At 34.8% G+C, this 23,259-nt stretch overlaps 5 protein-coding genes across 11 annotated transcripts; 2 read left to right on the forward strand and 3 right to left on the reverse strand.

Moving 5' to 3' along the window:
* Positions 1 to 123: 123 nt before the first annotated feature.
* Positions 124 to 10,242, forward strand: LOC124446147 (transcription factor SPT20 homolog). 5 transcript variants are annotated; one of them, XM_046996966.1, is made up of 23 exons: positions 124 to 153; positions 316 to 454; positions 2,901 to 2,952; positions 3,041 to 3,118; positions 3,319 to 3,380; positions 4,274 to 4,340; positions 4,595 to 4,721; positions 5,186 to 5,214; positions 5,318 to 5,353; positions 5,537 to 5,575; positions 5,706 to 5,816; positions 6,497 to 6,687; positions 6,825 to 7,032; positions 7,495 to 7,721; positions 7,823 to 7,855; positions 7,929 to 8,287; positions 8,389 to 8,492; positions 8,581 to 8,769; positions 8,839 to 8,913; positions 8,981 to 9,043; positions 9,157 to 9,289; positions 9,461 to 9,597; positions 9,909 to 10,242. In XM_046996966.1, the coding sequence occupies exons 4-23, from the start codon at positions 3,092 to 3,094 to the stop codon at positions 10,068 to 10,070; spliced, it is 2,379 nt and encodes a 792-aa protein (XP_046852922.1). In that variant the 5' UTR covers positions 124 to 153; positions 316 to 454; positions 2,901 to 2,952; positions 3,041 to 3,091; the 3' UTR covers positions 10,071 to 10,242. The 5 variants fall into 5 exon arrangements, with proteins under 5 accessions (XP_046852922.1, XP_046852924.1, XP_046852925.1 ...); XM_046996968.1 differs by having other exon boundaries at positions 3,047 to 3,118; XM_046996965.1 differs by lacking the exons at positions 124 to 153; positions 316 to 454 and adding an exon at positions 588 to 743.
* On the reverse strand, positions 5,147 to 13,937 carry LOC124446149 (exosome complex component RRP43-like). Of its 3 annotated transcripts, none has more exons than XM_046996971.1 (12): positions 13,798 to 13,937; positions 13,688 to 13,724; positions 13,465 to 13,528; positions 13,300 to 13,373; positions 13,018 to 13,063; positions 12,855 to 12,960; positions 12,515 to 12,560; positions 12,320 to 12,416; positions 11,133 to 11,253; positions 10,860 to 10,975; positions 10,379 to 10,483; positions 5,147 to 5,394 (listed from the first exon to the last, which is right to left on the reverse strand). In XM_046996971.1, the coding sequence occupies exons 1-11, from the start codon at positions 13,812 to 13,814 to the stop codon at positions 10,386 to 10,388; spliced, it is 822 nt and encodes a 273-aa protein (XP_046852927.1). In that variant the 5' UTR covers positions 13,815 to 13,937; the 3' UTR covers positions 5,147 to 5,394; positions 10,379 to 10,385. The 3 variants fall into 3 exon arrangements, with proteins under 3 accessions (XP_046852927.1, XP_046852929.1, XP_046852926.1); XM_046996973.1 differs by lacking the exon at positions 5,147 to 5,394 and adding an exon at positions 9,367 to 9,621; XM_046996970.1 differs by lacking the exons at positions 5,147 to 5,394; positions 10,379 to 10,483 and having other exon boundaries at positions 10,656 to 10,975.
* A 70-nt stretch (positions 13,938 to 14,007) lies between these two features.
* LOC124447542 (transcriptional adapter 2-alpha-like) lies at positions 14,008 to 15,380 on the forward strand. The gene has a single exon (XM_046998505.1). The coding sequence runs from the start codon at positions 14,012 to 14,014 to the stop codon at positions 15,329 to 15,331; it is 1,320 nt and encodes a 439-aa protein (XP_046854461.1). The 5' UTR covers positions 14,008 to 14,011; the 3' UTR covers positions 15,332 to 15,380.
* Positions 15,351 to 18,410, reverse strand: LOC124447541 (mothers against decapentaplegic homolog 5-like). The gene is made up of 5 exons (XM_046998504.1): positions 18,129 to 18,410; positions 17,469 to 17,920; positions 16,996 to 17,199; positions 16,709 to 16,834; positions 15,351 to 16,586 (listed from the first exon to the last, which is right to left on the reverse strand). Exons 2-5 carry the CDS (start codon positions 17,860 to 17,862, stop codon positions 15,958 to 15,960), a joined length of 1,353 nt encoding a protein of 450 aa, XP_046854460.1. The 5' UTR covers positions 17,863 to 17,920; positions 18,129 to 18,410; the 3' UTR covers positions 15,351 to 15,957.
* A 330-nt stretch (positions 18,411 to 18,740) lies between these two features.
* LOC124447543 (dolichyl-phosphate beta-glucosyltransferase-like) lies at positions 18,741 to 22,931 on the reverse strand. The gene is made up of 11 exons (XM_046998506.1): positions 22,814 to 22,931; positions 22,565 to 22,745; positions 22,088 to 22,134; positions 21,932 to 22,000; positions 21,579 to 21,671; positions 21,341 to 21,454; positions 21,066 to 21,128; positions 20,855 to 20,938; positions 20,259 to 20,326; positions 20,105 to 20,190; positions 18,741 to 19,072 (listed from the first exon to the last, which is right to left on the reverse strand). Exons 1-11 carry the CDS (start codon positions 22,874 to 22,876, stop codon positions 18,966 to 18,968), a joined length of 975 nt encoding a protein of 324 aa, XP_046854462.1. The 5' UTR covers positions 22,877 to 22,931; the 3' UTR covers positions 18,741 to 18,965.
* Positions 22,932 to 23,259: the final 328 nt, after the last annotated feature.

Consider the following 23,259-nt stretch of genomic DNA (forward strand, 5'->3'; position numbering starts at 1 on the left):
GCTCTAAGAGAGGGGACACTAAGTAGATAAATTATGATAACACGCGTGGAACGGGATAAGTATTACTGAAATATCAATATATGAGCCATACCCCTACCCCGTAACATAATTTTTTATTTTAGACGTAATAAGGAAGATTCGCAATTTTATTTGGTAAATATCTCTCTAATTTTTGTGATACCCAGCCGCAGCGAACTAATCATTCAAATGCTGTCTGTACTAGTACTTTTGTCCAACCAATTTCTCACAATTAATGCTAAATGCGACATACAGACTGCAGTTATATTTACTTCTCTTATATCGCTTTTATTTTAGTGAAATTTTAGAAACAAGATAAGTTTCCGGAGGAACTCTTTGGTTCATGAGAAACAGCCGAAGAAAAATTTCTACTAACAAAAATTTACAAAAGGAGCTTTTTTCAAGATTAAGACGTGTTAAAAAATAAATGACTCAGGTATTTCAAATTGAATACTATAATCCCAATTGTCGTTCTTTGTATCCACTCCATATGCATGCAAGATTAATTGTCCAAAACGAGACGACGTCGGTAGCAAGAGGAAATAATGCTCATGACTCACCGCTGATCAGCAGTTGCGGGCTCGTAAATTTTTGTATTGTTGTTAAACAAAAAAACGAGGAAAAACACTGAAAATATTATTTGTTTTTCTTTCACTTCAACGTATTTTATTATTTTGAAATGTGATAGTTTAAGCGAACATGATTCCACGAAAGAACGCTATCAGGTAAAAAAACGCGCATATTATGATATGAATTGCGAAAACATGTATTTGTTGTGATATTTTGAATACAATAATGAATACAATCAATTGGATCATTCTGGAACGAAGAACTTAATCCAGTTCCTCCTATCGCTACTCAGGGTTGTTTTAAGGCTATGTTTTTGGCCGTAGATCCAAAATCAAACATTATGAAATTATTGAACGTTCAACGTTTTAAAAACATCGATCGTTATGCACATAATCATTTAATATGACATAAAATGTGAACAATTAAGATTGTTGCCCTTCACCTGTCGTGAATTGTTAGTTTACGTTAGTTTACGTAGTTCCATGCATAAGAGAAAGCTTTAAGACTGTATGACAGTGGTCTGTTTAATAATTCTTCATCAGACAATATGGTCTCATAATATTTTTTGCAAATTTTGTGACACCAGTGTGTAATTATGGTTGCATTTGTTTATTGTCCAGTGATCAAAGTACAAATTATTTGCCCATTTCTGACATTTATTTGAGTTTGAGTTTTTTGCAAGTTTTACCTATTCGAAAACAGTTATTGACTCAAAAACATTTGCATTATAACTGCAGAATGTTGACAACAGTTTATTGAAACTGCCATCAATGAATGTCCTACAACTTAAGATGTGTTTATCAACAAATTACTGACATGCTTATAAATAATTCTCTCTTGTCCTTAGTTAGAAATATGTGCAACTTTGATGAGGCTCATTGTAGTAAAAGATAACTCTAATTTTCATTGCATTAATTTTGTTGAGTTTTTCATGATGATTTTACTTAGCAGTACTAATTCATTCAATGTTATATGCTTTTTTACATACATAGAAAACCTTCACTATTTTAGTTTGGTGTTTGCAAAAACTTGAGTGTATAATTCCGTTTCAGTTACTGTGCACTTGTCGTTCTTAGACTTCTCGGCGACCCTTCATCACTTTTGTTTGTCAGTGACAAATTCACATGTCTGATGTAAAATATCAATTATGACGTCAGACCTTCTAAACATTTGTTTCACGGCAATTTCACGAAGTAGTTCAAAGTTTGCTTTCTAACTGGTGTTAAAAGACTCTTGGAAGTAAATTTTGAGTATTTTAGAGCGGTTATTTGCGCGTTATTTACGCCAATGTTCTCTTAATTTTATTGTTCTCTTAAAACACTCGCAATTTTAAGACATGTTATTCATAGCAAAATTTTATTTATACTCAAAGTTTTAAACAGAACGGCCGATATTATCTCAAGCATTCGCATCAACCGCATTTAAAACAATGAGCATCAGGAGTCAGACCTCTGGTCTTGCCACCTGCTCAATTGTGTTCTGTCGTGTCTAACCAGGCACACGTCCTGCCGTGCTCGTCAGTCCCTTTGGCACCACAAGTATAGATAATGTCACGAAATAATTCTGTCTTTTGTACGTCACAAAGAAAACATTGACGAAGTGCAATTAGAAAATTAAATTTGTCAATAGCAGCTCTTATAATATTTATTTCTGTAATGTCGAAACACATTTAGAATAGCAAAGTAGTGAAGTATCTGTTCAAGTTTTATTTAAAATGACGTCATAATCCTAGAATCCGATTAAAAGGAATATCTTGTGAGATAAATCTTAAAGGTATTTGGTCGCAATGAACGTACAAAACTGTGCACATAGGCATAATCTAGTTTCTCTCAATGGATACAAAGGGATGATATTTCGTTATTCGGAATCGACAATTCAATTGTTGATTGTCTATAAAAACGAACAAATGTCTTGTAATTGACTTTTAACTACTTCACCAGAAAAAACGAACTTCTCTCATCCATAGCTAACTGTTATCCCAAGTAGAAAAAGTCACTGACTTTACTTGTTAAAGAGCGCTTTTTGTGGTTTATTCATTTGGGTTTATTTGCTATTCTCCTCGTCAATAACCGCACGTACTTAAAGGCAGACAGGACGTCTTGGAGTCGCACGTATTTCCCTTTATTCAACAAAATTAGTTCCGCATTACGAAGACAAACGACGTCAACTTTGTCTGCCAGTGGTTTGATCAGACTTCCCTCACCCAACTCCTTTTCAATTAACAAAAATGTCGTGAGATGTGTTCAAAAGCCCCTTTAACTTTCTTGTTAGTAAATTAAGTTAACTTTCTTGTTTTTGCTTATTGTTCCTAGTAAAACAATGACGAATGCTTTTTTCCTTTGGAGTTTTCTTTGAAAAAATCAAGTAAGGCCAGCTGCGATGTTAAACCTAAGTGAATTGATACTTGCTGTCAGCCAAAATGTCATATTTTATTGTAATTTCAAATGTGCAGTTCTAGGGACAACGATTAAAATAATACTACGGCTTGTACTAACTTGAGATAATGTTGGAAACAGAGAACACGGCTTGGGTAGGTACCAAACCCTTGTATTAAAACCTTTGTAGTAAAAGTTTATTGACGAATTATGTTTTCTGAATTTCGGTCATGTTTGGCCCAAGCACTGCTTTTTAATTCGCTCGTATTCCTCAATCTCGTCAATTTATATAGCACTTGTTTAGTTAGGTCAATTTTTTCATGGCATTGATGTCATTTAATGATTTGTGTTGAAGGATCTTATCGAAGATGCCTGCAAAGAAGCTCGAAAAAGAAAACGCAACTGCGATCAGAAAGAGTATGGATATTTGTTACAAAATGTTACGCGGATTGTAACTTTAACTAGTACCACACGACTCTCCCCAGTATAGATCACCCCATTGTGGTAAAGATGTTATCATCACTCCACTCATTTAGATCACCCCCATTGTGGTAAAGATGATAGCATCACTCCACTCATTTAGATCACCCCCATTGTGGTAAAGATGATAGCATCACTCCACTCATTTAGATAACTCCCCCCAGTATGGTGAAGATGATAGCATCACTCCACTCATTTAGATAACTCTCCCCAGTATAGTAAAGATGATAGCATCACTCCACTCATTTAGATCACCCCCATTGTGGTAAAGAAGATAGCATCACTCCACTCATTTAGATCACCCCCACCCCATTGTAGTAAAGATGATAGCATCACTCCACTTATTTAGATCACCCCCACCCACCCCCATTGTGGTAAAGATGATAGCATCACTCCACTCATTTAGATCACTCCCCCCCATTATGGTAAAGATTATAGCATCACTCCACTCATTTAGATCACCCCCAATTGTGGTAAAGATGATAGCATCACTCCACTCATTTGGATCACCCCCATTATATTAAAGATGATAGCATCACTCCACTCATTTAGATCACCCCCACCCACCCTACATCCATTTTTGAATGTGTTCTTGGACTTTGGCCACAACTTTTCATTTCAATTTACTTTTGTTTAAAATGGACGTTAAACAATTGTTCAATGTTACTGAACTGGCAATCAAAAGCTTGTTTGAAGGTCATTATTGAAACATTTGCCGAATATTTGTTACAGATATTTGACGATTCTTTTCAGTATTCGAGCGTGCCTTCAAATGAATTTTCGAAGGAAATAAAAGGTCAATTTCGAGCAATGCAATAATATATTTTTAGGCAAAGTCTTTTGGAAAGACTACTCGACTGTTTCGTGGATTCCGTTGAAGGGGCACCAAGTGATAAGGTGAGTGTGATGATAGCGTTATTATGATTTCGGCCTGCTATAGTGCAAGTGTTACGCCCGAATATCAAAAAAATTCAGTCTTTTTAAAGAGCCGAATTCATTCAAAGTTGATCCTCGTTTAACCTCCACTCGTGTTGGCACGGACTTAGTTTGGGGTGAAACAGGTTCCCTTATACCGTGTTCCAGCGAGAACCGTGGGCGATGGGCTTAAAGGGTAGAAAATTGTGAAATTAATAATCTCATCTGTTTTCTAGCGATTTCGTCATGGTGTCCACTTATTGGACAAAGTTGTTCTTCAAGATAACCTTTCAACGTTAATCGTTAATTTCCATCCTTTGAACGAAGGTTATTCCCTAATGTTGAAAAGTGCAAGTGGTACAGGTTAGCAACTAACGCTTACATTACGTACATTTAATTGATAAATTTTGTTAGTAACTAGTTCGAACAAAGGTCGACTAAAGAAAATAGTATTTTCTCATAACATATTTCGTATTTTTTTCCGGTTTTCACTATTGTTTTGGGGTTGCTAAGAAAGTGAAATTGTCGTAAAATCCAGAAAGTCTGTTGGATTCACGTAGATTTTAAATTAATTTAAAATAAAAAAATTTTCCCTGTAAAAATTCTTTTGGACCATAGTCAAGATGTTTAAACTAGTCACCCGCCTTCGCTCCAATCAAAATTTATCAATTTGCATGTACTAGAATAAAAACAGTTCTTACCCGTCGCGTGGCAAATACCTAATATACCATTGCCCACATAGACAAATTTGTGTTGAACAATTGAAAGCAACACTGTGACTGCTTATATTAAGAAGAAGGCAAAATCACTAAACTTTATTTTTGTAGAAGCGGAAACAGTACGCCTCCCTTATGAAGTGAGTTTATTTGTTAAATTGTTTCAAGGCTGCAATCTGGCGACTTTTTTCTTTATGACCATTAATCCAACGATTTCTGCAAAAGCCCATGTTTTCTTTTCAGGAAACAGAATTTCTCGACTATCTTGATGCTCAGCAGGTATTCTTTAAAGTACAGCTCTTCGCTGATCTTTTCTTCATCTGAAAAAATGAATATTATCGAATATCGTGATAATTTCCCTTAAAAATGATCGAGAGCTGATTTTTTGATTATCGCCCAACCCTACTTAAATTTTAAGTATTGTAACGTTCACAACTAATTTCGTGTGACATTTTATTTCAGCTTCCTCCAATGCTTGTTGATTTGTTGGAGAAATCCAAGGTATTGCTACAAATGTTTAACCAACACTACAGCTGAGAGACGTGCATTTGGAAGAAGGGCGTACATCGTAGGATAGAACAGGGTCCGAATTCGGTTTATAAGATTACCAATTGTTTCATCGTTGTTGCAGGTTAATATTTTCTACGATGGTTGTGTTATCGTTGAAGTTCGTGATTATCGATGTTGTGTAAATCCCGGCAGCTATGATACCTCTTATGTTCTATTACGACCAACATGCCAGGTGTGTTGATACCGTGACATTTAAGACAGCGAACATTTTGCACCGTGTTCATTACACCTCTGTTGATCTTGGGTTGCAGTATTTAGCGTAATTGGGGGGTGAAACTAATCAAGGATGTGCTGAATCAAGTTCATTCAATTTTCTAAAACAGATTTCATTTTAAGACTACCCTGACGTTTTTAACTTAATCCTTTAATATATGATCAAGTTCAACCCAAGTACTGCAAATTATCCATGTAGTTGGAAATTTGTTTCACTGAGGATTGTTGATACACACAAAGTTTGCCCTAGGCCCTTTTTATACTAAAGACGGATCATCCGTTCAAGCATAAACACGAGACAAACTATCTACACGAACTGCATACAGACGAATTTGGCAATTTGGAGATACAAAGAGAGTAATGAAATATCGTTTAATTACGCAGTTCGTCTCTATTCCGTTTTTATACTCACACGAATGATGCGTAAAGATAAACTACCCATGCAAATTCGTCTAAATAGACGACGAACCGTCAGTTTTCCCGCATTTACACACAGACGAACTTGAAGACGAACTATATGTTTTGCTTGTCCAATTTGATCCAGACAGATGATCCGTCTCTAGTGTAAATTGGGGCATTTTTGCAATAGAAATATTCGGAAGCTCAAGCATACATGACTAAACATTGCATCCTTCTTAGACGCTGTTAGCAGATGTAAATGCACTGACTCAAAATGGAGACTGGACATACGAAGATAAACTCAAATTAGAAGCAGACCTTTTACTGAAAACTCAAAGTCCATTATGTCTTGATCCGTCAACAGAAGTTTTTAAAATTTTAAACAAAATGCATTTCAATAGAAACAAGTATAGAACTACTCTCCTACAAAGGTATAAGTAGCCCAAATGAATTATATTTTTTATTGGAACAGACCTTTGTACAATGAGACAAATTTCTTTAGCCTATTGCCTTCGGTTCACTCTAAGTCAGCTTCACGTATATGTCATCTTTTATTTTTTGATTGCAGAAGTTTCAAGCGACGTTTTCGTTCTTATATTTCTCAAAATCGTTCGTCGTTACCCGTGCCATCATGCTTAAAATTGGTCGATTTCTTGGCTCATCACAAGCATACCCAACCACCTGTAAACTTAAGACTTTCCAAATCATCTTATAATGGAGTCGACACTTGGAAACAACGTACCTTATCTTTACCACCACCAAGTGAAGCCATTCAGGTGAAGTTTTTAGAAAACATTTATAAAAAAATGATTAAAAAAAGGTCTTTTCGAGAACATACCCTGAACACAAACTGAATTTTGTGTGGAGAAAAGAGCTTTGTACAAAAGAGAGAACGTGCTTTGCAAAGAGATTTCTTTGATGGAACACCATCATTCCCTAGTAACTTTACTCAAACTAAAACCATCTTTTGTGTAGAGAGGAGTGGACAGTATAGAGGGCTTACTTTTGGAAATAAAACACGTTACATCCATTTCCTTCCTTATTATTAATACGAGACCTGCAAAATTTGAATTCATTCTGAAGATGACTACCACAAAGGTTGTCAAAATCTGAGTCAACAGCAACACCAACAGTCTAAATTCTAATGACTTCCTTAACCTGAACAATCTACTTGAACAATTTTACAAAGACGTAACGATACTAGTGAGTTCATACCATTAAATTAAATATTTTTTTAGGTGATGAAATTTTCAAAAAAAGTCGAGGCGAGCAAGTTGGATTCAAACAGTGCTCCAGAAACGGTGCAAGAAATCGTTCTTGAAGCTGAAAAATCTGAGAATCATAACTATCATTGTCGAGTGACAATACAACGGCGTCCAGCCGACCTTCAGTATCTTGGAGAGTTGTCTTTACACGAGGATGCTGCGACGAAGGAAATTACGCAGAATAAGGAAAAATGCTGCAAGTATGTTAAAAGTCGCATGATTAGAATGGAAAAGACAGTGTGTTATGTACCATTTGTGTACAAAAATGAATCAAATTTCAAGAAAGAGTTTCTTGTTTTAGATTCTTCCTCGGCAGTAAACTGAGTGCGCAAAGGTAAATGGATTTTGTTTTCTCTTGGTTTTCAAGCATATACTTTTTCAGATGGACAACAGCTTGATCCCCATAGGTATCTTCAACAGTTTCAAGATTTATACACAGAGGAGGGAAGAAAATCTGTTAAAATATCGAGTTATATTCCTACGCAACAACAAGCCATGATTCAAGCTCAAAATAAAAACAAAATAAAAGCGGAACCAAGTCGAACTCCGAGTCCCTGTCAGGCTCAGAAAACGGAAAACAAAGCAATGGGAACTACAGTCAAAACAAGTAACCTTACAAATACTGGAAACAAGATGGCATCGAATGTGATTGCTCATAGTGGATCAAGTCAATCAATTTCTGGTAAAATTCCAATCTATAACACAACTGGAAGTACAGGAAGTATAGTTATGTCCAACACCTCACATAGTGGTATGACAGTACAAGGTGAACTAACATTTTCTAACATATTATAATCATATGAGTGACAATGTGAATAATTGTCACAATTACGTATGTCATTTACGTTTACGCTTCTTTCAAATAAGGTAAACAATACGTGACAGCCATTCCAGTTCCTTCATCATCTGTGCAGAATCAACAAGATCTACAACCAACCGTCTCCTATCAACATAATGTTGCCTATGTTCAGGTATTAACTTATATATACAAAACCATACTATCTTCGCTATCAAGCATTATTTCGTATTATACCGTATGTGTTTTCAAAACATTTTTAGCCAAAAGTCGTTGCGCTGGGCAACACTGCAATTCCTGTGGTAACAACACCCATTGCACCAAACACGAACAAAACAAATCCAGGAACAAGACCATCTATTTTACAGCCAAAGTTCATAACAACGAGCAACGTTAAGAATTGCACTCAAACCATCCAACCTGCTACACCTGGTGCCATAACACTGATTCAAGTGAGAAGAAAATCACACTATTCTATTGTTTTATCCATCTATCCACATTAAAATTTCGGTGTTTTTCAGTCAACAGGGAGTGATTCAGCGCGAAGACTGTTACCCAGCTCAATAGCATCGCGGTTATTCAAGAAGCAATCACATGTTAGACAATTCATGAACTATCGTCCACATGTTTGTTGCCATTTCTCAGATTTTTTCTTTTTCCTAGAATAACGTGACTATTCAAGGACAGCCAGTTCAGATTGCAAGATCAAACACTGCAACAATTGCCGTGAGTTTCTGCATTTAAATGGTGGAACGTTGATCACAACGAATCTCCATATTTTCTTTTGCCAATTAAAAGAAAATTTCTTTCATGGTTTACTAATAATTACTTTATTGCAGCTAAGTAACGCTGGAATCCTAACGCAACTTGGTATTGGAAGTGCTCAGTTATCTGCTCAGAAAGTTACTCCACAACAAGCGCTATCCTCGTCATTAACACAATTACAGCCTCAAACTAGACAACCGACTTCCGGTGAGATGCTTAATCTTGCTGATACTAGTCAGTCTATAATACGCAAATAAAGTGTTTAGTCACTGACACAGCTGTCCTCCAATGTCAAATCACAATCTATTCCTTTCAGTATAAAAAACAACATTGTAAGCAGTTAATCTATTATTGTTAAGTTACTCTTTCTGTTCATAGCTTCAGCAAATACATCAACAGCTGTAACAATGGTAACCCTTAGCAACACGGCATCACCAATTCCAATCATGACATCGACTGGAAATAGATCCACTTCAAATCGAGCACCTGTTGTTCCTCTTCAGCCACCAATTCAGGTATTGGCTTCGTCGACCTAATGTCTGCGGCAATTTTGTTTAAAATACTGTTTTAATGGTGTGCATTACGCAGGCATTCGATAGACATGATTGTCCCCAATTTCTTACGAATATCGTTCTAATTAAGTTTTCGGTAAAAATTCTTTGTTCTACAAATACACGAAATTGATCTATAACCCGAACACTAATTATTTCTTGAAGTACGAAGCTATGCTAAGATATTGGTTAAAGATTGTATCAGGGATCAATTTCGTGCATTTGTAGATTGCGGAATTACTAGCTACCTAATTTTCTACGTTGGCCACTTTTAGGTTCGCATGGTTCAATTTCCACAAGGTTCTCCAGCACTACAGCAACATCAAATTACACTACAATCTCAAGTAAATGCCTCACAAAATACTGTAACCCGAACACCTGGAAGACCAAACTTGAGACGTCGACCGTCGCATCAATCAAACACGCCAAATAAATGATGTGGAGATGTCATTCATTGAATGACATCATTGGAAATTTTATAGATAGGTTCAATAAAGATGTACTAGCTACATGTAGAGCGAATGGCAATAGAAAAAAATTTGCAGAGTAATTTTATTCGTGTATCGAATATTACTTTGAATCAGTAATAACAACGCCTCTTATAAAAGATTCCTTGTGATCCATTTTCTGTTTGGTATTCGGACCATTTATAATGTGTGGTGAGCCACACAAACTTGTGCGATGTGTACAATAAAAAAATTAAATAGTGTACAAGGTACAGGACTGAACTAATATTGGGACTCACCTTAATGTTAGAGTGCGGCCTCTATTAGATTGTGTACATTTTTCGCTCTCTTCTTCGCTTCCTCTATACAATGTCGAAGTGTAGCCGCAGGTAAAGGACGTCCACCTAGAGTAAAACATAAATGTCAAAACAAGCAATGGACAATTTCGAAACTTAAAACATGTCACAACTCCTCGAACTGACCTATAGCTTATAACACGAACTGACTTATCAATGGACCTGGCTTTTGAACGGAGTTTTTTACGAACAGATCTGGTTAATGAACAGAGCTGGCTTATAAATGGACTTGTGTTTAGAATGGACCTGGCTTATCGATGCAACTGGCTTATCAATGGACCTGGCTTTTGAAAGGAGTTTTTACGAATAGACCTGGTTTATGAACACACCTGGATATAAATGGACTTATAAAAGGACTTGCGTTTTGAATGGACCTGACTTATCGATGCACCTGGCTTTTGAACAAAGCTTCTTAAGAACAGACCTGGTTTATGAAGAGAACAAAGTTTGTTTTCAGTTGTGGCAACAATTGTAATCACTCCACTGGCTAAACTCTCTTCATCGTCGGTGGGATCAGCTATTAGAATAGGAGCTAACGAACTAAAAAATATATACAACGATCAATAGTTAACTTCATGATTGCTCAAGATAATGCCTAAAATACCATGTTAGCCAACAATATTCTATGTTTTAAAATGCTCATGCAAAATATTGGTGATATACAATCATATAATCGTCATAATACTTAATTACTTACTTATCTATGACAGCAAATGTAGAAGCTACAGGTACTTCTTTTACAATTAATGATCTCTGTTTCTCATCACTAGGCACAGGAACATTCTTTTCTTCATCAATGAATATCTCGTATAATCGTGCTGAATAAAAACATAGGTAAACAAGTCTAACAAATTGTTTCGACTATGAAGGAAAACCAAGTCAACAGACACAGTTTTCTCTTGTCTGGTTGGTACCCCTTATAATGGAGTAGCGACAACATTTCATTTAACCAGTTATCTACGTTCATCACTTAGCTATAACTGAGCTAAGTTCTTTTGAGATGGGATTTATACATGTTCGGTATACAGGTTAACAATTTCCTTTTCGTCAACGGTCATCAAGGAAAAAGTTTCAAAATGATTTTCATGAAACAAGCTAAAGAAGACACACAGTATGCCAATAATATGACTGAAAACTTGTGCAGCCCACTCGACCAACAAAGGGGCTCTTACTAATCAATTGGATCGCCTTGCACTGCTCTAAAGTAACTAGCTTTATCGGTCACAATATATTACAGAGAAGAATCAACTCAACATTTGAAGTCCACTTGACCAACTGTACTAGTTGATAGTTGTGGTAAAAACTAGATGTACTTGCATGGCCTTCACAGTAACTAGCCTACTCAGTAACAAATTATTAGAGATATCGTGTACGCATGCGCATTTGATTGGACAAGCTGTCCAAGTTCATGATCATGGAAATGATGAACTGGATTTATTTGCATCAATTTCGGAGAAATTAATAATTAAATCGCTTGGTCATGAATTATAAGAGAAATCATCTGGACATGCGCAGCAACCAATTTATTTCAGTTCATAGTCAAGACAACAACTAATTTACTGTCTTTCACAACGTAACTTTCAGATCAGACAAAACAGATTGGATGAAACACTCAGATCAGACAAATCTGATCATGTGACCAGGCAGCATTGAAATGTTACAAAATTTACAATGAAGACAATTTTTTCAAAGATTTTGTGATCAGAAAGGAAAACTATAACTGCCAAAATAACCTTTGATGCACTGACTATATTATGTCAACCATGACGAACATAAATGACCTCAATTCCCCCCCTGAAAGTTTACACTATGTATGACTTGTTTGAATTTTCATCACTCATCACAATTCTGAAATGATTCCACAGTAAAAACACAGTCACATACTGTTGTAGATTGCACCAAGCATTGCAATAATACTAGCATCAACAATATTGCCATCATAGTTAAGGCACACCAAATCAACATATAGACACCATACCAGCTAAAGAAAAAAATAATAAAAGAAGTATAAACAGATGGATGTATAGATGAAGATGCCTATGGTTTATAGAAAGTCATTTCAATGACACAATAATTTACCTGTCCTTCCATGATACAAAGTGCTTCAAGATCAATCATCTTGGAGCTAATTTAATGAACAAAAAATCTATATTACACAAAGTTAATGCACCAGTTTATTAAAAAAAACAAATATGGTAACTGTCACTGCACTTAACTTTTGGGCTGAGTAAGCACACCTAAAGCTTGCAATGTATAAGGGATATTAACATATTATGAAGTGCCATTCCTCCAAAACTCTGTGTTTCAATGTACAATCACAGGCATGTACAAATGTCCAAATGATTTAAAAGTGAGAATGAAAAAACACAGAAAAAAACAACCTAGTTTCAGAACAAGTATTAAATGCTATCAAGCTTACTTTGAAATAGTATCGGCAATGAACTGACTGATCACTTGAGCTTGTTCACTGGGGGGACCAGGTCGAAAACGTGGTGAACACAGTGCCGAAAGGTCAATATTTGGTACTAAAGATAAACTTTTTAGATTGCATTGCACAGAAAATGCACCAGTTGTCAACTTACCAATAAATCCCCATTTAGGATAATCAGATTTTGGATTTGCCAATTCCTTTACAAGGAAAAACAATTGTTAATTTCAGACTAAGAAACACACAAGAGAATTCTTGACAGGGTTTGTTAGTCTGGTCTAGGATGTAATGTTGACAATGTGCACTTATAGCAAATATGAAAAAGTATGTGTACAATTTCAAAATTAAAAGCAGATATGTGAAGGGATGCAAATAACAATGGCTAACAATGAATTAATTTGAGCATTAAATGTTTGAATAATGTTTTCTTACTTACAGCTTTAATTCCACACACAACTGTTGTATTTCCTAACTTAACAATGCATGATCCCTCAGCAGTGGCAATTGAACCTAAAATATGGTTTATGTGCATTTACATTCGATTGTAAAGATACAGTTAAATACACATTGATGCAAATTCTTAACAAAATGTAAAAAATACCAATATTGACGACAGTGTTTCTAAATTGCAACAAGTCTCTGCCATCAGGACGAATATTTTCACTCTATTATTTGAGAAATATCATCATCCATTTTGAAATTGTTTATTTGGATTAGGTAAAAATTTCCTAAACACTAAACATTACCAAATGCAATGTTCATTTATTGCTAAATTTTTAAAAGAAATATTAACTTTAACTTCTTAATTCAATAAAAGTACCAACCAAAAACTTTCTATAATACTCTAATGGCTGTGCAGTCCTGCAAATAAATATCAATTTCTTATTTTCTTAAGAATTTTTAGGAATTGAATGTTAATCCAATGTAAACTTACTTGAAGCCCGTCGCCATTATTACACGAAACTGCTCTGACCATGCTCTATGCTCATCATCATGACCATCACCTCAGCGACTCTTCGCCAGTGGCACCACGACTACGATCACCACCAGTGCACCCACTACCACCACCATATCAATGACCACCACCACTGCGCTTTAGTTATAAGCCGCTGACCTAAAAATACTCAGCTCATTTAACTGTCAGTGTAATGGAGGTGATGACTTCGTCTTCCAAAGGAAAGAAAGTTTGTTTTGGATGTAAAATGTATCTTACAGAACCATACATAAAATGCGTTGAGTGTTCAACATCAGTGTGGATATGTTTACACTGTTTTGCTCAGGGATACGAAGCTTCAAGCCATAAAAATAATCATGATTATGAGGTAATCTCGTTAGATTTCTCCATCATTGAAGACACCTGGAATGCCGTGGAAGAGATTGTACTTTTAGATTCAATTGCAGAATTTGGACTTGGAAACTGGAGTGACATTGCTTGTCGTGTAAGAACAAAATCTCCTGAAGAATGTGAAAGGCATTATTTAAGCAATTATATTAATAATCCAAAACAATCTTTACAATGGATTTCTGAATTTGTTCCACCAGATGCAACTAATAACTTTTTCATGATACCTTATCAACCATGTGATGACCCTCCAAGACCTAAAGATGACCCTAGCCAGGCAGTTGACATGGCGCAATATATGCCATGTCGTGGTGATTTTGGAATAGAATATGATAACTTTGCTGAATGTGATATTAAAGACATAAAATTTGATTTTGTGGACCAGAGCGATGATCATCTCAAACTAACAGCAGTTGAAATTTACCTAAGCAGGATAAAGGAACGTTGTTTTCGTAAGAGATTGATTAAAGATTATGGCCTAATTAATATCCACAAAACAGACATGATTGAGCAGAATCTTCCCAAGACAGAAAAGGATATGAGGGAAAGGCTTAAACCATTTTGTAAGCTTCATACAGCAGAAGAACATGAAAGGCTTGTTCAAGGACTTTTACTGGAATATTCATTAAAACAAGAAATCCTCAAATTGCAACACTGTAGAGCAGAAGGTCTTGTACTGAAAGAGGGTGCCAAGATATATCAAATGTCACGAGATGAAAGACTTCAGCACATGAAGCGAGACACTATGCTTCAGGATATTACATACATGCTAGAAGACAAAGTTGCTTGTCAAAGCTGGTTGCAAAAGCAAGCTATTCTTCAGAGTTCCATTGGTGTTGCTCCATTTTTGACTCCATCATTAGGACGTAAACCTGCCTCTAGATTAGACATAAGTGGTACACCTGGAGTAGAAAGGTTGACAGAAGAGGAGAGAGAGTTGTGTTCAAAGTTGAGACTTTTACCTGAACCATATCTCCATTATAAGCATACATTAATGAAAGAAAGTGTGTCTTTAGGATCACTTAAACTTGCACAAGCACGAACTCTTATAAAAATAGATGTTAACAAGACTAGAAAACTTTATGACTTTTTTGTCAGGAAGAATTGGATCAAAGGTTGTACATAAAATAGTAAAACAAATGAAATTATAATTATTCAATATATTTCATCTAAAATTTGCATTGATTCAGAGAGATTGTTCTAAGAGTTAATGATCTTTAATTATTGTCTGTTTAAAATGTTATTTACTAATTCTGGGAAGATAAATTTAATGATTTTTCTTCAACAACAATAAAATCAAATCCCACAAAATGTACATCATTAGCTAATATAACTGTAATTTTAAATTTGTACTAATGCCCAAACTTTTAGACATATTCTGAAGCATCCTGAAGGAAACTTGGATACTGAGGTATCTAAGAGCTATGACACATAACATCAAATATTGAAATGTTTATCTTTTCAACAGTTATATATTATTGCAAGCGAGAAAATGTATACTCATGCTCCAGAAGCAACACTTGTAGTTGTAAGTTTCAAGTTAACTTACCAAAATGATAAAATTGGTAAAAAATGCATATCATGCATGACAGTTAAAATGTACCACAAACTATATACATGACCAACAACTAAGACAATTTAAATAATATAGCAACAACTAACAAAAATATGAAAACTGTATATCTTTTGTTACTCCTGCATCAATTAACAGCTTCTTTCATGTTTACTGAATTTTGATGTGTAGAATTAGGCTCATGATACTGAGGAAATAGCATTGCCAGGTGAGCCCATTTCACTAAGCACTTTATCTAACCACTGTAGTGGACCATGTAGATGAATCTCAATCCAACATGGTGTACTAGTAACATCTTGACGATGATACTCTGCTCCCCATCCTTTAACAAAACTCATTCGAATGGTGCACATTTTAGTTAGTTCATATACAGCCTCAAAACCATGGTGAACAGATTGTGAGAGAAGTTGAGCAAATTCTTGATTGTTAAATATCTTCAATGAGCAATTTGAAGGGATTTTACAAACAGTAGTTGGATGAAAGCCATGATGATGGTTACAGTTGCGACTTTGGACAAATATTGCACTCTCACTAAGGCATTCAGCAAAAACTTCCCCACCAACATAGTAAAGGTGAACACCTTTTCCAATATGTTTTCTTGTATTTTCAATAGTGGAATTACGATTGACATTAGACAATAAACCAAGACAAAATCTTTGTGAATGATTGGTGTTTGGGTCTGTGAACCCATCAACAACTATACTTGTAGTATGACAATGAAATGGTTCACCAACTCTTGTATTAAGCTCATAATAAGCAATAGTTGCCCAATTACGTGGCTCTTGATAATTTATAGCTGCCATATCACCTATTAAGAAGAATAAAATATAAAAAAGGAATACATTCTAAAATGTTTTAGATTCAAAAAAGAATGCATGAGTGTTAATTATTGTATTTCACGAAAGCATTGGTAAAAATAAATTGTTTTACCAGTAGCAGAAGGTACAGGAGATACTGGAGTCATTGGTCCAGGAATAATAGAACTAGTTCCCATTTCTATATCCATCTGATTTTCTGGAGGACGAGGTGAACCACCATCATCTGACATGCAAGGATCTAAAATGAATCGCATGGTACCAAATCTTGGTTCATAATTTTTTTTGAACTTAATATGAATAGGAAAGAATAAAATCTTTAGCAACATCATATACTAAGCATACACATTTTTTATATTTACTCATGCGTGGAAGTTCACATGTGTGTAGTATTGTAAATACCTGGTATTTCATAAGGAGTAAAAGTTTCTCCACTTCTGAAGGGGCTAGGTCTATCATCTGCAGGAGACTGTGAAAAACCAGGTGGGAAACTAGCATTGGTAGGCATGTTTGGATTCTCCCGTGACATTGTATGGTAAGGTGGTGGAAGTCTAGGTTGTAGTGGAGGCCATTCACTATGACGTGGAACAAGTACTGGAGGTAATACTGTAAAGAAAATATTTACATTAAATGCGTTCCTTACTTTCTTCTGTCAAGGCTTAAACATGACCATTCATTTGCTTCATTTAAGCAACACATATTGAGAGCATTATTTAACAGTGCATCATAAATAGTAATTTGGTATATTTTATTGAACAAAACAAAGCAGCCCCACAATTATTTATATTTGCTAACTGGCAATTGTTGTTCATTAAAGACAAAGAAAATTGAAAGTATTCAATCAGCCGTATATCCTTATTAAGGTTTTTAAGTACCTGGGCTTTCAACTCGTCTATAATGATAAGGATTCACACAAACTTCTTTCTGTTTCTTGCCAAAAGCATATTCACAAATATCTAAAGGCTTTAATTCATGATGGCTCTGAAGATCTGGCCAACGCCAGACTCGGCAATAGATCACATGAGGTAGACCTTTTCTATGAGAAACTTGAAGCCTTCCATCTAAACTGCGTGCGATTGTCACACATTTTGCAGGCACATTTGGGTTCGATAAGGCTTTCTCAAGCTCTTCCAGGGCCCCTTTATTTTTTTTGAGCTTTTTTACAAGAGACTCGATAGCTTTCTCTGCCCATTTCTCTTCTTCATCGCCTTGTTTCCAACCCAAAAGACGTTTTACAGCTGGCGAGGCGAACGCAAACAATGAAGCCATTTTAAAATGTCGCCAAGTTTATTGATGCAAGTTATATATTGCAAACAGCTTAACCAGACTGATAAGAAAAATGGTAACATCAGTGAAACAGTCAACGTAACTAGTTTATTCAGATAAGGAGAACGCATTTCACATCACATCCACAATTACGTTCAAGAACGTACGATAGAATGGTTCACACAACATTCATCGCATGTACTAGATAGCTAACTTACGCTAACTTTTCATTCAACTTTATAAGAAAATATTTAAAAAGCTTCTCTCACCTTTTTAATCTCCAAATGAAACAATTGTAATGGTCAACAAGTAAATAAAACTATTTCAGAAACAGACCGTGTACGAATTGTTACTGGTATTATCTCGCTTTCCTGTGTGCGAATGTTTCTTCGCTTGGGCATGTTTTACGTCACAAATATGGCGCCTGAATGTCTAGTAGAGAAGAAAATGTTGGCTGTATGTCGCCCCATGGGGTTAGCTCAATATCCTGTAACGACAAAAAGCACCTTGAATAAAATATCCTGTCAACGGAGTTGGGTTGTGTAAAAAATACATTAAATTATCATTACATCATAATAATGAACTTACAGCTCAATAAATCCTATTCAGGAGCTTAGTAAATAGCAGTTTCTTCTATTACCTCATACCCACCTGTCTAATAACAAAAATTGCGGCAAAACCGAAGTTGGCTATTAGCGGCATTACATTGAAACATACTACTTAGCAGTAAACGAAATTAGAAAATAATTAGAGAATAAAATATTGAAGACCAATAAATTAACAAGGGAAAAATACACGCCCTTTTCCACAGAGACCAAGTAAACGCAAGCATGGGCGCATAAACGATAAACAGACTTATTTTTAATATGACAATGAGCAAGTTTTTCAAAATTCAGCTAGTTTTAATCTCGGTCTTAATCCAAGGAGAATGGTGTTTATACTGATAATGTTTACGGAGCATAAAAGATTACTTTGACTTACTGTGCTTAGAGAAAAAATAAAACAGTTCGATCAGCATGCGGTAAGTAAATGTTTCTACAAAGTTCAACTGGTATATTGTCTTTAAGACATGAGATCATCCATACAATGAACGAAACACAGTTACATTAATTTTTTTCAGAAATTTTCCAAACTCCTAAAATATATCGTAGACGTATTAATAAAAGATCCTTTCCCATTTGAACCCAACTCCAGAAAGGTATCATCTTGGAACCTAAAAATATTACACAGAAAAAAAAGGCTAAAAATATTGAAGACAGCCCAAAACTTTAATCTAACAAAACAATCCTCATTTATTTTAACACTGATAAGACAGCACAATCATTAGTAAAAAAGACCTTTATTTCAATGGATTATACAATGGTAACTTTAGCACCAGCATAAAGACAGGAATTTTTAGAAAACACAAATTATTTATCGACTCATCAAAGCACGAAGATCAACCGAAGTGAATCAATATAATATCGTATAAGCAGATAATATTTTCATGAAAGAGTGACGATAACAAAAGATAATCAGAATAGTTTTCACTGAGAGACGTTAAAACGATTTCCGATGACACAGACTTTAAACAATTTGAATTCCGGACACGGGCGGTATCCCTTGAAATTCAACCTAAGCTGTGGATACTTGAATAATACAGGAGTATTTTAGGCTTTTTTGCTGTTTTTAGCCTATAGAATACACAGTCAAATATTTACACTAAACCGAACACTCTCACAATGCTGCCAATCTGCAACAAACGAGTTGTACATACGACAAACGATTTGCAAAATCAGGAAACGTTTAAATTCTAAGTCAAACAGATCTCCGTAAACACCGCAAACAAACATATTTCGATGAAATTATTTGATTGATATCATCATTTGAATGTTGCGATAAAGCTAGGCTATCTTTATATCATTATTGTTTGTATAAATGTACGCTCGTTTTCCCATCAATGCATGAGTTTTTTACAAGTTTGGATCTTTGAACAATTAAGGGCTACTATATAACTAGTTAAACTTTCGTGACAATTAAAACCATTTAACCAAATAAACTCGTATTTTGAATACAATGCAAATATTAAATATTTTTGTAAACTACGTGCAAAAATGGCTTCATTTTTTATGGGATTTCCTAAAATATATTTTCCCAACAACAATTTTCCCAAATTTGCGCGATGCTGAAGCTGAAATGAATTCTTATTTTGACGAAGCTATGCCCTGCTTAATACTATTGTGTTAACAAATTCTCACCGACTCACCGTCTATTTCCTGCCAATTGACTGCCACTTCAGTAATAGGAATGTCTAATCTTTGAGCTATATATAATAACTCAACATCGAATGCCCTAGAAAATGAAATTATGACAAAAAGAAAAGGAAAACTTTGGGAGACCAAAAACAAGTAAGCACAAACCATCGTTCCACATGTAAAGACGTGAATACAAGTAAAGCGGCAGATCTTGTGAAAAGTTTGAAACCACACTAAAATAATTAGAAGCAAAGCCATTGTGGAGATAATTATCAATTTTGGAAAGCCTCTAAGACTATACTGCTAAAAAATATGAACATCAAACTGATTCTTCAAATCTTGTCACCAAACAATTTTTTAAAGATTTTGTATAAAGATTTTTTAATAAGTCATCTTACAATGTACTGGAGTGATGAACTGTTTGCATACATCACTAGTATGTGGAAGCTTATAAAAGCTAAAAGTCAGTTGTTCATTAAGTCACTGTTCAAAACTTGCCACAGTTAGTACCTAATTCAGGGCAAGAAATTTTAACCTAAAATCCACTTAATAGTATGCCTTTAAACCTGGTTCTCACTGGCAACATAAACATAAGCATAAGTGTCCTCATTGGCAAACACAGTAATAAGTACAAGTATAAATATGCATAAGAATAATGAAGAGTTTTGATAAATTTGTGCTTATGTTGCAAGTGAGACCCAGGCTTTTAAAATTACTTGACATCAAAAGAAAAAGGGGGAGGGGGGTTAATACAAAATTACCTGTGTATCTTTAATACCCCTCACACATAGAAACCAGACAAGAAAATGAAAGCCATACATCAACAAATTTCTTAGCAAAGTTCTCTGAAAACATTCATTTACATAAAAGAACATATATCAGTCAAGCTATGAAGACAAAATTCTTCCACATCATACAAGAATTAATCAAAAATTCAAACATTAAATTAGTGAGAAGAGAATACCACTAAACCTCAGCTATAGCTTCATCTTGCAAATGTGCTCTTGACCCAACAGCTATGGCAGGTTTATGATCCTGAAAAACAATTAAAATCTTCTTCCTTCCTTGTGGCTCACATTTAACACACTTAACTAAATGAATTATTTATTTTTTCATTTTTCATTTCGCCCAGTAAAGAAAAAGTGTGTTCATTTCTCTTTTTCGCCAATTCAAAATGATGAACTTGAGTAATGACAAAAGAATCATGAAATTGAAATGCATGCCATAAAAAGCCATATAGCACAAACTTTTCCATTGATGATTTTGTGAAGACTGCTTTGAACTTTGGTAAAGTCAGAAAACTTTGTTGCTCCATCAGCATCAACCATCAGCAATTGCTTTCCACGTGAACTGAACATCCCCTTATATTAAGAAAACAATTTATGGAGAAGTCCTTTGATTTTTTCATGTTTAATCCAATCTTATTTAATGCCTATGAGTTATACCAACAAATATTTGACTTAACAATTGATTTATATGTGTTACCAATCTAACAGCGCCTCCTTTTCCCCTATTTTTTGTCAAAGTCAGCACACGAACCAGCTCTACTCCATATTTTTCCACATATTTCATGGCAACCTGTGACAAAACTTTGTAGATATTATATGAGAGTGAAAAGACTTTCTTTCATGCTTAGACTTTGGGACATGTTGATGAATAACACATAAAAAATATTTTTAATACATCAGATCAACTTTGCGAAAAGTCAAATTTATACAACCAGTATATTGAGCAGCCCTCAAATTGTAAGGAAAATATAGCATTATTTTACAAGAAGCATCTTCATTTAAATGGCAGCCATTTAATTGCATATATACAAAAATATTTCGAAAGCTAACCCTTGATGTTTGGTCCTTGCTGCCATCATCAACAACAATTATTTCATATGTAAATGACGGTTCATATTTCTAAAAATTGAAGTACACACAAGGACATTATCATTAGTTTAGGTCATCCCCAAAGACAATTCATGTAAAGAAATGAAATTTGTTTACTTTTCTTTCATCTAAATATTCAAATGCCTCATCCAACATAAGTGGTACTGCAATGTATAATTAAAGATCATGATTATGGCAATTCATCAATAAATATATCATTGTTGTTGATTTTTCTATTGGACATATCTCTTCTTCATCCTATTGCTACAACAACAAAAGACAAAGCTAGCAACATACGAACAGAATGACATTTTTCCTATCCACCCATATGGAAAGGTTGGTAGTGTGCAACCAAGATCTTGCACAATTTTGTGAAAAGTAGGCCTTAATGCACATTTTGAATCTTTGGTGTGCAGTTAAACCTCCACCCCAGCCCCCCCCCTAACATTGCAGATTTCATGTCACTTGAGGGTCAATTCATACTTGAACAGAGTTTTAATTATAAACATAAAACGTGAACATTGATCGATAACTAATCACTTGTAGCAAACACAACATGTAGTATGTATGGCAAGCATTTACGACCAAACCTACATCTTTCCTCTTCGTTGTAGGAAGGTACAATGATAGATAAATCAATGGTTGATTCTTTTTCGAGATACGGAAAAGATAGCTTCTCATTATTCTGAACAGGATTGATAAAATATCTCTCATCAGGAAAACGCTCAATAACTGCAAACCTATCACTTGTTGTTGCATATACAATTAACAGTCCCTATAAAAAACGTTAGTTCATTAGAAGCAAAAATTAAAATAAAAAATCTCTTATTTAAAACTGCATACCATAAATGTGAAAAAAACAACCAGGACAGTCAAATAGCATAATAAAGTTAGGAAAGTGTCCATTTACAACTATATTTTGATAAAACGATAATTTTCATATATAAATAGGTCATTGATAATTCGGAGCCCCTAAAATTGTACACCAGCGGCAGACGATATAAAAATCAAGATAAGTTTATTAAACTTCAACAGTTCATTTTTTGTGCTTGGATTTTGGGTACGCATTTGCAGATTATAGAATTTCCTTTAAAGTTATTCCTAATAAGCGGAAAAAGCAATACATTATAACTAAGCAAAAGATTTTTTCATCAAATAGCAATTCACCATTCAATTGTTTGAAAGAATTTGTCGTAAGATGACGTAATCAACGAGAAAAAAAATGAAAAATGGGCCGACAACTACTTTAAAAAAACAAGAATAAATGAAGAGATTTTCCATTGCTCTCA

This window comes from Xenia sp. Carnegie-2017, unplaced genomic scaffold (assembly GCF_021976095.1).
Source record: "Xenia sp. Carnegie-2017 unplaced genomic scaffold, XeniaSp_v1 HiC_scaffold_22, whole genome shotgun sequence".
NCBI lineage: Eukaryota > Metazoa > Cnidaria > Anthozoa > Malacalcyonacea > Xeniidae > Xenia > Xenia sp. Carnegie-2017.

Excerpts from the sequence above, each read along its gene's own strand:
- LOC124447542 (XM_046998505.1), top strand. The coding sequence starts at position 14,012 with ATGGAGGTGATGACTTCGTCTTCCAAAGGAAAGAAAGTTTGTTTTGGA.
- LOC124447543 (XM_046998506.1), bottom strand. The coding sequence starts at position 22,876 with ATGGACACTTTCCTAACTTTATTATGCTATTTGACTGTCCTGGTTGTT. Across the intron at positions 22,746-22,813 it reads TTGTTTTTTTCACATTTATG|GGACTGTTAATTGTATATGC; the intron begins GTATGCAGTTTT and ends CGTTTTTTATAG. Across the intron at positions 20,939-21,065 it reads AAGATGAAGCTATAGCTGAG|AGAACTTTGCTAAGAAATTT; the intron begins GTTTAGTGGTAT and ends GAATGTTTTCAG.
- LOC124446147 (XM_046996966.1), top strand. The coding sequence starts at position 3,092 with ATGTTGGAAACAGAGAACACGGCTTGG. Across the intron at positions 3,381-4,273 it reads CGCAACTGCGATCAGAAAGA|GCAAAGTCTTTTGGAAAGAC; the intron begins GTATGGATATTT and ends ATATATTTTTAG. Across the intron at positions 7,856-7,928 it reads AGTAAACTGAGTGCGCAAAG|GTATCTTCAACAGTTTCAAG; the intron begins GTAAATGGATTT and ends TGATCCCCATAG.
- LOC124447541 (XM_046998504.1), bottom strand. The coding sequence starts at position 17,862 with ATGGCTTCATTGTTTGCGTTCGCCTCGCCAGCTGTAAAACGTCTTTTG. Across the intron at positions 17,200-17,468 it reads TAGACGAGTTGAAAGCCCAG|TATTACCTCCAGTACTTGTT; the intron begins GTACTTAAAAAC and ends TTTTCTTTACAG. Across the intron at positions 16,587-16,708 it reads TCCTGTACCTTCTGCTACTG|GTGATATGGCAGCTATAAAT; the intron begins GTAAAACAATTT and ends TCTTCTTAATAG.
- LOC124446149 (XM_046996970.1), bottom strand. Across the intron at positions 13,374-13,464 it reads AAACACTGTCGTCAATATTG|GTTCAATTGCCACTGCTGAG; the intron begins GTATTTTTTACA and ends ACCATATTTTAG. Across the intron at positions 12,961-13,017 it reads TCCTAAATGGGGATTTATTG|TACCAAATATTGACCTTTCG; the intron begins GTAAGTTGACAA and ends GTTTATCTTTAG.